The 14,962-nt window shown below is 36.7% G+C and overlaps 1 protein-coding gene across 5 annotated transcripts in view; it reads left to right on the top strand.

The window, feature by feature from the left end:
* LOC106880530 (uncharacterized) overlaps window positions 1–14,962 on the top strand; it is a 167,516-nt gene that overhangs the window by 137,314 nt on the left and 15,240 nt on the right. For all 5 annotated transcript variants that reach the window (XM_089342485.1, XM_089342486.1, XM_089342484.1 and 2 more), the window contains 2 exons: window positions 1,260–1,421; window positions 6,322–7,010. In XM_089342485.1, coding sequence (XP_089198611.1) covers window positions 1,260–1,421; window positions 6,322–7,010 — 851 coding nt within the window. The remainder of the gene's footprint in view (window positions 1–1,259; window positions 1,422–6,321; window positions 7,011–14,962) is intronic.

Raw genomic sequence — 14,962 nt, 5'->3', positions numbered from 1 at the left:
TGACCGCAGCAGTTGTATTTTGTAAATTAGAGAAGTGTTTTCTGGAACAAAACTCAAGTGTTGCCTATCATATGACATAACTTTAGAAGTGTACTTTTGTCACCATGGAAATATAAGTGATCATATAATAATCATAATTCCACTGTTATCAAATTTCTTGGTATTTATACAAGTAATGAAATGAATACTAATTTTCAAAAGAAAAATATTCCATCCCTCCATTTTCACAACCCACTACTCCTGGGAGGATTGTGGGGGGAAGTCCTCAGGCACCTTCTCTATGGGGAACTCTCGGAAGCAACTGTCATGACACTTTCCTGTTGGATTCCAAAACATGACCAACTGTCACGATGAATATTATCTAACCATTTTGTTCATGGTCTGCCCCTAGATCTGCCAGTTGGCTTGGCTTGAAGAACCTATCTTGTAATTCTTTTCTGCAAAACTCTAACCAAATGTCTGTAGTGCTGGAACTGGGACCTGTCAATGTGGAGAAGTAACAGCTCGACCTGGTGAGGCTCTCTGATCTCCAAGCTATGCACCTTGTTGAGTAATATTTTTCTAGTGATCCTTTGCAGAAACCCCATTTCAGCCACTTGTATTTACGATTATATTCTTTGCCATTATCCAACATTAATGTCATCAAGTGAGGATTGACATGAAACCAAATTGAAGATAGCAAGTTTCACTTTTATTTTTTTACCAATCTTTCCTCTTCTCAGAATTTAATATTTATTACTTTAAAATAAAATTAAATGGAACAAATTTCTCATTTGTATATTTATAAGTATGTTACTTTTTTTCTACATTTTATCAACATAATCACAATCTGTGCCATTGTAAACTTTTTGCTGCAAAATCTGAACTCTTCCCATAATTACTACCACTTCCTCTCTCCTCCTCCTCCTCGTGATTCTTTCCCTCTCACTGTGTGTCTATGGCATCAAGCCTAGAATGTGCACTCATAGGACACCTCTTTCATTAACTCTTTGTGTATTTTTCTTTTACTCTTTCCCCCCTCTCTTTATACAATGTGTAACTGGAGAAATCACCCAACTATTATTATATTTACTGTTTGTGTATTATGGGGAAGGCGGGGAGATGGGAGTTTGTTTAATTTTACAAATGAATAAATGATTGATTCCTTGATTTCAGAATCACTTGTGAATACTGTCGTCTTCAGTGACATTTAGAGGAAACCGATCTATAAAAGCCAAACTATTTAAAATCTCTTCTTCTTGACCTTTTTATTTTTGCAGAGAACAAAAGCAATAGTCGACCAAAGAAAACTGCGTGAAATCGAATTACATGATGCCAGGCTTGCAGAAATCATTCAAGAACAGGAGAAGATTAAATCCCGGAGAGTGCGTGGCCGACGGGAAAGGGCAGCCGATGAAAGACAGGCAAACAAAGACAGTCAGGTAAATTTTAAGACTAACATATTGCTATAAATATTTTTAAGATGTACCTTTGTTTTCAGCATTTATCTTCAGTTGTTTCGTCTTTCTTCTCCAAAACATATGACTTTATTTTTTTAATTTTTATTTATTTGTTTTATCTTATTTTGTTATTTTTTGTTAATATCTATTTTTCTAACAGAATGACAGAATTTTCACTGACTTTCAGTTTTCAGGGCTTTGATTTTTCATATGAAAATCTGGATTTATTTTCAATAGGTGGAGTAAAGAGCAAGGCTAGGTTGTGCTTACCAGCAATTCAGAAAGTTAGGTAATTGGCTAAATCAAGGGACCTTTTTCCTCTAAAAAGCATAGTCACTAAAAGATTTGTCCCTGTCAGATTGTCTTGTCTTAATTTTCCCCCTGCAACCCAATAGATTATGCCACACATGCTCACAACATTACTGAAGTTTATGTCTGTTTTCCATTTCGGCAACATAAGAATTCTTCTGCTATTTCAAATATACACTGTTGCCATTTCTCTACCAATATTTCTCAGACATCTACTTCATTTTTTGTTTTTAATGAAGACTTTCCAAACCATTATTTTATTTCTTATTTTGGAATCAATGTCTTTAATAAAACCATCTATGAGAATACTAGCTAAAGGGTGAGGGGTTCCCACTAAAGTTTTGTTATTTAATTTTTTTCTATTCCTTAATTTTTGTTGGGGTTTTTTTTCTGTGTTTATTTCTAGGACATTCTACACAGATTTGGTTTAGATGTCTCCAACTGTTTGATGACTGTTGTTTAATATTTAGTCATATCATACAGTACTGTACTAGTTCTCTCAGTCAGTAGTAGTGATTGCCTCCATGACTGTTTAGCTATACTGTACTATGTAAGAGAAGGTAACTCCATACAAATCCTGCATCATAATAGCTACTGTTGCACCCAGTTAATATAAGTTTGAAGGTGGGAGAGTGGGACTGGCTCTGCATAAATTATGCCCACTATAATAATATTATGCAAGTTGTTAAGCAAATCAAGACATGAACACCATCACACATCATATGTCCAATGGTGATAGGGTAAGGAGCAACGGGGACAGGTAGCAGATGTTACTGGAAGTCTTCAGTTTTGACCCTGCACTCAGGTAGCCATAGGGTGATGGTCAAGTAGCTGTGTCTTGCTGAATCTAGATTTGTGGAAGCAACAAGAGAGAGTCCATAGTACTGTACTAAACTAGTTCTCTCTGTCTGTAGTAGTATTTGTGTCTGAAACTATTTAGTTATGCAGAACAGTACTTTATTGTACTAGTTCTTTCTGTAGTAATGACAGTATCTGTGACTATTTTGTTGTACAGTACTGTACTAGCTCTGTCTTTGTCCGTCATCCATCTCTCTAGTTAAGATGATGTAGAGACAAACATTAGTTCACAGAACCAGTTCATATCAGTGTGGTCCTAACACAGATGTCTCCAGGCTTAGCAGACACGCAAATACAAATGTCAACTGAAGAAAGAAACTGCTAGAAGTAGACCTAGTAAAAAAAATTTTCTTCTTCTTACCTCAACTGATCTCAAGATATTTCCTTCAGTTTGTTTTCACCTCACAAAATGTCGTTAGTTTAATTTATTGGCCTTGGATTATGTCAAGATGATAATTTCAAAAAAGGATGTAATGGTGCTATACCATGATTATTTATGATTAGAAATTTTAAGATCTATGTAATGAGTTAGAGAAAGAAAAAATATATATATATATTCTATGCATTTTCATTGCTCTTTGATTTAAAACACCAACTCCTAATCCTGTCATGATTTATCTAGAAGTGATTTTCTCTCTTACAATAACTAGCTGCCTGAGCTCACCACATATTATTATTATTTTTGTTACAACTTACTCAGAAAAGGAAATAGCAGCACACCTTGGACATTTTACCAGTTGTTGAAGATTGATAGGATTGTTGTGGGGGGAGGAGTGCTGAAACAGCCACAAGTCCTCAGTTATTTCAGTGGCAAGACACATCAAGATATTACATTGTTTTCAAACTAGAGATGATCTGCTGTGATTGTTTACAGCAAAGAGTGGACAGCACTAAAGTCATCCACAGACTGGAGGTGATGGTGGTCATGTTGAATCATGCTAGAGATCTGTCTGTCTGTGTGTCTCACCCAATGTTTGTTCTTTGTGTTCCTGATATTGTTTCATATTGGATGTATTGATAATGTTTTGATATAAGTTTTTATACGTTCGTTGATATGGTTTTCATTATGAGTTTGTTTGATATGGTTTTATGTATTTATTTGGTATGTTTTTTAATATATATATATTTGTTTGATACGTTTTATATATTTGTTTGATATATATTTTTATGCTGTTTGATATGTTGCTATATTGTCTGATATGGGAGACCATATTCTATTGAATGTCTCCTTTTAACCAGTTTTCAGTGCTGTTGTTATTGTTGTGACTGTTTTGTGTTGCTACTCCAAGTTTAGAAGCAAACATTGTCATCTGTTTCTAAATACACACAGATACATTCCATCTTTTGCATCTCCTAAATATATATGTTGATCTAGTAACTCCTTAAAATATCAATCAGCCTGTTTATATTGCCTGTGTGTGTGTATATATATATGTGTGTGTGTGTGTGTGTGTGTGTATGAGTTAGTCGTAGATTGTTTACATCAAGAGTGGAGAGTATCTGCAATACCAGGAGTGAATTACAAATGCATAACAGTCCCTGTGAGGGTGGGGTATATCTGGTTGTAACACCTGAATTGAAAAAAAATGTGTTTGTTCTTTGGACATAAGTAAATTTAACCCTTTTGGTATGAAACCTTCTCAGAGACTGCCCTTGGTTTTATGACACAGAATTCTTGTTTTAAAGGAATCTAAATTAAAATCTTTCATTAAAATTTCATGTTAATTTTGTGCTGAACATTGACTTAATAAGACAGTTATTTCACTAAATTCTTTGATATTTAACAAAATTAAAACAAAGCAAAGGCAGTGTATATTTCAACAGAAATATGGTAACAAAAGGGTTAACATTCAGTCTTAAATTCACTCACAAAGTTTTGGTCGGCCTAGGGTTACAGAAGATAATGCTTGCTCAATGTGCCATGCAGTGGGACTGAACCCAAAGCCACATGATTGGAAAGCAAACTTCTTAACCACACTATGACGTCTGCACCAATTTCTTAACATCAAAGCATGCCTGCACATAGTTTTACTACAAAAGATGTCCTGGTGAATAACCTTATCACCTGTTGAAATAACTGTGTTAATTTGATTTGATCTCCTTCAATTTTCATGTAACCATTACCAGACATTCTCTCTCTCTCTCTCTCTAAAGATATTGTGTATTATCTGGTCTAGATTTAAGTCTTAAACTGTATTGTCATGCCTAAAATGTCATAGGTTAAACCTGTAACATTGGCAGCTGTGAGTAATATTTGTATTTCAGGTATCCCGAGTTAGGGCAGGATATGAAAATATCTGAAGATCTCTAATTTTTTTTCGTTTTTTAAAATCTCTTTTGGATCTTTATTTCACCATCTTGTTATATATTCTCCAAGAACATCTCCCTTTATAAAACTAGATGATATCTATTTAGTTCTATTTTTTGCAATGTGACAGTTGAACATGGCTGTTTAGATGCTGACAATTTGGCATGGACGACTGAACGCTCAGCCTGTTTTGGTGACAGTACTTTTTAGTGCTGGAGGCAAACACACGCATGCATGTGAAGAAATATACACACAGACAGAAGGAAAGAGAAAGACAGAGAGATTACAATTTAATTGAACATGAATGACATAAACCCTTTCCCTCATTTTATACATAAAGAAATATATTCAGAGAGAGAGAGAAAGAAGAAAGGAGTGAGAGGATGAAAGAAACATTAACCCTTTAGCATTTAAACTGGTAATATTCAGCTTAAATATTCCCCTTGTTATATGTTCAAACCAGCCAAATCTGGCCTCTTGTACTCACTCGACAATGTCATTCTAAAAATAAACAATCACTTCATCAAAGTCTTGAAGCTGTGAGATAATGGCTGATTAATTCAAAACAATGTGAAATGTGAATAAATAGATGTCACATTTGACAGAGTAATTTGAATGCTTTAGGGTTAAAACATTGGATGTCAAATAAGCCAGCGTTGTATCAGAAATGCCATATAGGCAGCACAAAGACAGCTGTACCAAAATGTCTCCTGCTCTTTATTTCATTCTAGTTTAGTTAACAACCAAATTGTTAAGACAACCAAACATCTGCAAAATGATACTGTTTTTTTTTTTTTTTTTTTTTTTCCTGTCCTCTTAAAAGCTGATCTGAAAGTAGACTTAAGTAGACTGTAATGAACTCCCCCACCCCCACCTTCTTGACAGTTCTTTGTAGAACAAGATGGCTGTGTTTTCTGTTATATTGGCAGGAAAGATTTTCTTCATTATTCATGGGGTGCACGCATAACAGCGAGAATCCAAACAATAATGCATCCTATTCATTCTCAGTAGATTCAGGCAGATTTGAACATGAATATCTGATCCCTGTTGTTTTTCTTCAGCAGAGACCAACATCTCCCTTTAGATAATGTTTCTTCATAGTATGCATGATTCACCAGTACAGGGCAACTTTGAGACACCGTGGTGTTTCAATGACCACATATTGCCTAAAGAGAAGTGATGTTTTCAGGTGACAAAGCACAACTGCAATCAGGTATTCACACTCAAATCTGCCAGAATGTAATAAGAATGGATAGATAAGAGATAATAGGTTGTTGTTTTCTTTATTATTTTATTTATTCTTTTATGTGGATAAATTTCTAGCTTCATTTTACTAAACCTGTTGAATGCAACACAAGCTGTTTAAGGTAACCCCTTCATTACACCTGAGCTTCTGGCTAATTGCAGATTAATGGCCATAGGAATCGGCCACAAAGCATGACAGAGGTCACAAACCAATCATCTTCATCACCCGATGCTGGGCTACCAGTCCAGGCACAGCATGGCAGTGCTGCTTCACACATTTCCAATTCCATAAGCTCAACTTCTCAACAGTCCAAGGACCACCACCATCAAGTACAACGAACTGTATCACTAGGAAATACTTCTGCATGCAGGAAGACTGCATCAAAACCTTCTCACTCCCACATCTCTCATTCCATGAAAGGGAAACCATCCGATAGGTCAAACAATAGCGACCACCATGCCTCTTACAGGAATGGTCGACAGACAATGGGTGTTATCCCAAATGGTGCTCAGAATGGTAATGATAGAGGCTCTGCATGTCACTATGGCAATGGAAGCCAGCCTGCCATGAACAGACGGAGACCTCCTCCTGGCCCTGCCCGCTTACCAAGCGCCAGGGATAGTCTAAATAACACAGAAGCACATAACGTGGAGCATTGGTTGACAGGTTGCCCCGTGGAGTACAGTCCAAAGAACGGTCATTCACAGAAGTCTCCTTCACGTGAATGGGAAGCTGAGCTGATGGGTGATCATTTATCAGAAGTGAGCTCTAGGGGCAGCACGGATTTAAGGTTGCCCTCTCCTTCTCCACCTGATAGTTCCCACAGTGAACATGACCCTTCATCACTTAGGTACGTAAGAACTACTACTGAGTGTCTTTCTGCTGCTACATTACATCTCTCCCTCATTAGCCCGCTCTCTTCCTCTCTCTCTCTCTCCCCTTACTCACTCTCCTCTTCCTCTCTCCCTCCCTCCCTCCCTTACTGGCCCACTCTTCTTTTATTCCTCTCTCTCACTCACTAGTCTTCTTTTCCTCTATCTGTCTCCCTCCCTCACCCTCTCTTCATCCCTCTCTAACCTGTTCTTGCTTCTCTCTCACTCCCTCTCTTTCTCTCTCCCTTTTTGGCCTGCTCTCACTTGCTCCCTCTTTCTATCTCCCTTACTGGCCTGCTCGCTCTCGTTCCCTCTCTCACTCTCCTTCCCTCCCTTTTATATATTTGTCCCTTTCTCTCTCACTTTTCTCTCCTTCTTCTATTCCTTGCACTCAATCTCCCTGGCCCTCTTTACTCCTTCCTTTATTATTTCTCATACTCCTCCCCTGCTTTCTCATCTATAAATTTTCCAAGATGCAATTAACTCATATGCACATTAATACACTCTCTCTCTCTCTCTCACCTCCCCCTTACACAGCATCCTTTCCATTCCTTCCCTCTCACCTATACTCCTCTTTATCTCCCCAGCTTTCTGCCTCTCTCTCTCTATCCAGATAACATTCCCAACTGAATTACCAAAATATATCCTTACTCTCCCCTTTAAACCAGCAATATACCTTTTATTACTTGCCTCTACCCTGAGAGTAGCTCCCGTATTCTACACTTTCAATTTTTGGCCTGTTTTGCTGGGATTTGGACTCCTCAATAATTTTTAGATCTCCCTACCATATAGTTTTTTTATACAATTCCTAATAATATTTAATTATGGGATCTATTAAAACTTCAAATGACTATGGGAGTTAAAGGGTCCACGGGCAAAAAAAAAACGGTCGAGAACCACTGCACTGGATAGACTGATGTTGTTTGAGTTATGTACCTTGTCAAGGGGTTACAACGTAACTTGTGCAGTTGTAATGTTTCAACACCTGACGACGGGGTTCTCATCATTATTGTTTTAACACCCACTTCTGTTTGATTGCATGGGTGAAATGGAATTATTCAAGGCAAATTTTCTATGGCTGGATACCCTTCCTGCCATCAACTGTCACTTTTTCCCCAGCAGGGTAATATTTCCCTATGGTCAGAAATGTTTGCATAGAAGATTGGAAACAAAAGACACTGCTTTTATGATGGCAATGCTTGTTCAATTATCATGCAATGTCAAAACAAAAGAGACAAACAGACATACCTTACACAATAGGCTTCTTTCAGTTTCTGGCTACCAAATCACTCACAAAGCATTGGAGTAGACTAATGTCTTAAAGCTACATTTATCTGTTTGGGTTCTCCTTGAAGCCAATATTTCCAAAATTTAACACACACACACACACACACACACACACACTGACACATTGTAACCTTTCACCTTTCATGTCATCTCGTTCTACTCATCATGTGACCTTCTCAAAAGAGAATTTATTAAAAAATATTTCTGCAGGTTTTATTTGGGTGGGGGGTGAGTTATTTTGTGTTATAGGAGGATAGCAGCAAGTGGTATACATAAGCCCCACCTCCACTAACCTCTAGGATGTTACTCCACCACCATCTTACTGAACTTTTCCTTTCTCTCTCTCTCTCTCCTCCCAATTCCTTTGAATATTTTATCAAAAAACATTCCCTACCCCTTGCAAAACTATCCTTAATGTTCCCCACCACCACCATTTCTGGTGATGGTGTCTTATAACCAACAAATCCATCACATTTTTTTCTTCTTTAACAATCCTAAATGATACTATTTCAAACCCATTGTTTTCCCAGCATCCCCGCTCTCCCCAGCCCCTCTCTCTCTCTCCATCTCCTGCTGCTTTTTTCTGCTTCGCTTCATCATTTGTTTGTAAATCTGCAATGTTTTAGTTCAAACCTTGGCTGTAACACCGCTTTTATTAACTGCAATTTTCTTTCTATTAACACCCTTTTATTTATCTATCTTTTTTTTTTTTTTTTGTTATCTTTTGTTAATTCTGCTTTCCAGCACTTTTTATTTATTTTTTCTGTGTTGAGAGGATTTTTTTTTAATATATTCTTAAGTTGATTGAGGTCAAGACATCCAGCCTTGTTTAAGATGTCTGTTGGTACAGATTCACTTCAATTATTAAGCTAGTGTATTTGAGAAAGGCATGAAGCATGACAACATTCTATTTTCATTCCTTTCTTCTTTGAAATCAAACGCCACCAGGCCTGGTCAGAATGAAAGTACTTATCATATGATGAGTGTTGTAATTTTGTTTGAAGCATTGTGTTAGATGACTGCAGCAATGTCATTTGACTATTAAACATCAATAAGATCAAGAACAAAGATAACAAACTGTTACCTCAAAAATGTTCAATGGTTCTAATATTTCGGGCAAAATACTTCTTTTCAAAGATTTAAGAGAACTGGTGGGAATAATAAATTTCTGTTTAAGTTGACATGTCAGGCTTGTATAAGAGTAATTCAAATACGTTTATTCTCGCTCTCTCTCATAAAAATTTTGTAAAAGGGTATATTACCCAAAATATCTGAGCCATTAGATATTTTTAAGGTAATAATTCAATATCTTTGTTCTTATTCTTATTGATGTTTTATCTTCTAACAATGTTTTTATATATTATATCTATTTTAATTTAGATATTTGAAAACCTGGCATTGGTTGTGTGAAGGAGTTAACCACCTTTCACATGTAGTGGCTTCTTCCTCTTCTGTGCTCTTTTTTTACTCAAGAGACCTGAAAAATTAACTAAATATGTAGAAACCACTTTGTTGTACCTGCATACATCTAAATAGACTGTGGTACTACATACACTTTGACAGATTGTGGTACCAACATACATCTAAGTAGACTATGGTACCAACATACGTCTAAGTAGACTGTGGTACCAACATGCATCTAAGTAGACTGTGGTACCAACATACATCTAAGTAGACCATGGTACCAACATACATCTAAGTAGACTATGGTACCAACATACGTCTAAGTAGACCATGGTACCAACATACATCTAAGTAGACTGTGGTACCAACATACATCTAAGTAGACTGTGGTACCAACACAATTCTAAGTAGACTGTGGTACCAATATGCATCTAAGTAGACTAAGCAGTTTAAAAGCTAAATATTAGTGCTTGGCCTAGTGCAGCTCCACTGAAACCCTGTGAGACCCAAACTCTTCAGCCATATTCTTCCCTCTTCCCATACCAAACCCTTACATTTAGAAGGTGCATAGTTTAGTGACTAATGTGTTACACTCACAATTGTGAGATTGTGGTTTCAGTTCCTGGATCAGGCAGTGCATTGCGTTCTTGAACAAGGTGCTTCATTTCACTTTGCTCCATTCCACTCAACTGAAAATGAGTTCCAACAATAACTAGGAAGTTAACCTTGCAATGAACTAGTGTCCCTTTCAGTGGAGGTGTTTTGTAATTTCTGTCACCCTTATGCCATGGAAACCGAAATTCTTGGATATATGATAGACTCTTAGGTCAACTCTTATCTTTGAATTCATCATCCTTGTTTAATGTCCTCTTTTCTTTGCCCACATGGGTCAAATGGAATTTGTTGAGGTGGATTTTCTATGGCCAGATGCCCTTTGTGTTGCTAACCCTTGCCTGTTTCCAAGTAGGATAATATTTCCTTATGACCAGACAGGTCTTGGAAGATTGCAAAGGACATCATTTGCATGATGGTGAAACTCGCTTACAACTGTCGTTCAGTGTCAAGGCCTAGAGACAGTAAAACACATACACACATACACGCACACACACATACACACAAAAGACTTCTTTCGGTTTCTCTCAGGAGGCTTTGGTTAGCTCAGGGCCATAGTAGAAGATATTTTCCCAAGTTGCTGCACAGTGGGACTGATTCTGAAACCATATGGTTGGGAAGCAAACTTCTTATCACACTCCTGCACCTGTGTTATGTTCAGTGAAACTCGGTCACCTCATTATCAATTCATTTCATTCTGCTTCCATCTCCTCGGCTGAAGATAGGGACAGCTGATGGATGCAGGGTAGGTAACTCTGACAGACTGATGTCCCATTCAGTGAGAAGTTTCTCATCGCAGTTGTTTTAACACCAAGAAAATATAAGGTCAAACCGGATGTGGTTGTAGTTTAATTCTTTTGCTGTGGGTGCAAACGGTAATTTGCTTGTTTGCAAATTTCATCTTGGGAACCTTGTATGCACATCATTTTCCTTTGTGCAGTAACTGTAAAATGTGTGGACATGCACAAGTGTACAGTTTAAAAAAAAAAAACACTACTTAGATTTTTTTTCCTTTTGTTGTTTTGTTTTTTAAATCTAGTATTTATTCCATTGAGCTCTTTTGCTGAACTGCCAAATCACAAGGATGTAAACAAACCAACACCAGTTGTCAAGAGGTGGTGGATGACAAACAATGACACACACACATATGCATATACATACATACATACATACACATGATGGACTTTCAGTTTCCATCTTCCAAATTCACTCAGGTTTTGGTTGGCCTGGGTCTATTGTAGAAAACACTTGCCAAAAGTGCCACACAGCCATACCTGCACCTATTAATGTATTATGACAGATTTCTATTAAATTTGTTGCACTTGTCAGAGGTAAAAAAACTGACAATCCATGATGGTACCTTACTTATCCAAAGCAGCATGGAAACTCAGAATATGTCAAACTGATTTACCTCCCTTGTTGCTATGGTTCCAAATTTTGGAGAATACGTTGTACATTTTGTTAACTTCCATTTTCATCAACTGCAACTGTTTCCTTCAGTTGGATAAATTAACCATAAGTTGAACCTTGTTTATCACCTGAGCTTGTTAAGGCTAACAGAATAATGTACCTTTGCTCTGACTAAGGTTAACAATATAAATACCTTAGCTTTCCTACACCCTCAACAAATGAGAATTGAACCCATAACCTTAATGGTAATGGTAGTGAAGCACCTTGCACTCATCATCATCAACCCCTTGACATTGCTGTCTTAAATCTAGGACTGATAGGACCAGTTACCCAGTTTCCATGGCCTTTAAGGGACCACTATGACAATGTTTTCCCTGAATGGGATGTCAGTGCATTGCATTTACAGTTGAGTGGACTGGACCAATGTAAAATGAGGTGTTTGCTAAAGAACAAAACACATCACCCAATCTGGGAATTGAAACCACAATTTTGGAGTCATGACTGTAACACAACAACCACTAGGGCTTGTACTTTCACCTTACCTTCACAAACACAGTAAAGTTACTCTTACTTTGCTGATAGATTCCTTATATGGTCTGAACATATTGTTTAGTTTGTTTCAATGGACTAATATGGAATCTTCTTGAATTTTAAAGAACAGAGCCATCTAAATTAGTGCTCCACAACCGTTTTTCATTTACGGTACACTTATATTCTGTTCAAAATTCACATAACTAAAAGTATATTCAGGTCACATTGCAGCATAGCTAGCATCACCCCATGGCACACCAGTGTGCCACAGCATACTGGTTGTGGAGCACTGATCTAAATTATTCTTTTCTTTTTTATTCAACAAACCCTGATTTGTTGTGATATTTTTGATTGTCATTTTTGGCAATTAAGGAAATAATTTAAACATATAGGCGCAGGAGTGGTTGTGTGGCAAGTAGCTTGTTTACCAACCACATGGTTCTGGGTTCAGTCCCACTGCGTGGCACCTTGGGCAAGTGTCTTCTACTATAGCCTCGGGCCGACCAAAACCTTGTGAGTGGATTTGGTAGACGGAAACTGAAAGAAGCCCGTCATATATATATATACATATGTGTGTGTCTATGTTTGTTCCCCCAACATCACTTGACAACCGATGCTGGTGTATTTACATCCCCATAACTTAGTGGTTCGGCAAAAGAGATCGATAGAATAAGTATTAGGCTTACAAAAAATAAATCCTGAGGTCAATTTGCTCGACTAAAGGCGGTGCTCCAGCATAGCCGCAGTCAAATGCCTGAAACAAGTAAGTAAAGAAAGAATTAACCATACCAAAGCTAACTGAATCTTAGATTCTTAGATTGGGTTATTACAGTAATTAGTAATTCCTGTAGAGTTTTTTTTTTTTAATGTTATTACATCATAGTAAATACATAATTATCTGCCATTTCAGCGCTTACTAATTTCATCACCCCACCACCATCCTAGCAATTACATCACAAGCAAAAACATCATCAGTGAATTTATCATCAACATGCTTTGTGTCTGTAGAGTAAATACAGTTCTTAACATTTAGTTTTTATTTACAGAGTAAATGCATCGTGTCCATGTTGAATTAACAAATGCAAAAGAAATTCAAAGACAAAATCCTTATCGATGTCCCATTCTGGCCTGGGTTGCACAGTTTGACAGGATCTGGCAAGCCGCAGAGCTATGTTGTGCTCTGGTGTCAGCATTGGCATGGTTTCTATGACTGGATGCCCTTCTTAACACCAACTATTTTACAGTATATGCTGGGTGCTTCTTTTGGTGCCACTGGCACCAGTGAGGTCACTTGCAAGACAAGAAAAGGAAAAAGCCCCCTTGGCTAAATATGATCTAGAGACAAGCACAGATGTCTTTCCATGGTGATAATATATTACTTTGGTGCATTATATATGAGTGGACGGGTGTAACTGATAAGATGAGATGGAAGTGATTATCTTTTTCTCAAAAACTCTCACCCACCCACCCATCTATAATGTGGGGTAACCACTTGTGCTTGTCCTTCTATCATACTTTAACCTCTCAATGCCTGGCATAAAGCCACCTCTCTCCCTCTTAAATACTTTTCCCATTTAACCATTAAATTTAATCAATATATACATGGAAAAACAAATCAAATTAACTTTAAAAATAGAATCACAAACCTAAATGCAGTGAAAAGTTGTTTTAAATTGAAAGAAATGGGAAAAAATATTCTAAAAATATAAATTATGAGAGTTAAACCTCCTAAATATTCCCAATTTGTTTTTATATTTATTTTCTATGCTAGCATGAGTTAGCAGATTAGCATGGTTTTACAAACAGATGTCAGCTTCTCTTGCTAACCATCACCTGATTTTTGAAGTATGGGTCTTCTTATTCCACATGTTTTTGAAGACAAAAAGACATTATATGATTTGTTGACTTGGAGAAAATCATAGCAACTTCACTGCTTTCAGCTGCTCTATTTTCAGAGTACAGATATAAGCGAACATGGGGGCACACACACACAAACATATATATGCATATATACCTACAAGCTTCTTACAACTTCTGTCTACCAAATCCAAGTATCTTCTACTATAGCCAGAGGCTATAGAAGATACCTACCCAAGGTGCCATGCAATGGGACTGAACCTGAAACTAAGTGGCTGAGAAGCAAGCTTCTTAGCTGCACTACCATTGTATCTCCTTTTGTGATGTGGAATCAATATACTGATTTATTATTACTTGGTTTAACAAATCGTTCCTATTTCAAGATTTTTTTTAAAAACAATTGCAAATCACAGAATGAGATGTTATTGTCTTTGAATGTCTCTGTTTTCCATTGTTAATGAAACATATTTATTTACTCTGTAAATAATGGTTAGTAGCATATCTACTCTGTGGATTTAAAGTTTGTTGATAAATTTTATTAATGAGGTATTTGTCATAATGATATATTTATTAATGATTGTAATGGACTTATGATGTAATTACCTTCTAATTTAATGGCCCATGATAAATTTACTGCAAAACTTGTAACACTTTGCATTTCTAACAAATTATTTTAACTGATCTGGTTTTTTTAAATGGTTTTTATTTTAATTATTTTTGTTTCACTTTTGTATAATGTTTACTGGCAAAAAAAGATCTTGTTTTATGAATTATGTTTTAAAATATCAGCTGTGTTTAAAATGTTCATGTATTAGAGAAACCATTCTAC

The sequence above is a fragment of the Octopus bimaculoides genome, chromosome 26 (genome assembly GCF_046866305.1).
Source record: "Octopus bimaculoides isolate indiv1 chromosome 26, ASM4686630v1, whole genome shotgun sequence".
Classification (NCBI taxonomy): domain Eukaryota; kingdom Metazoa; phylum Mollusca; class Cephalopoda; order Octopoda; family Octopodidae; genus Octopus; species Octopus bimaculoides.
Note: the sequence above shows the minus strand (reverse complement) of the source record. Positions and strands in the feature narration are given on the sequence as shown.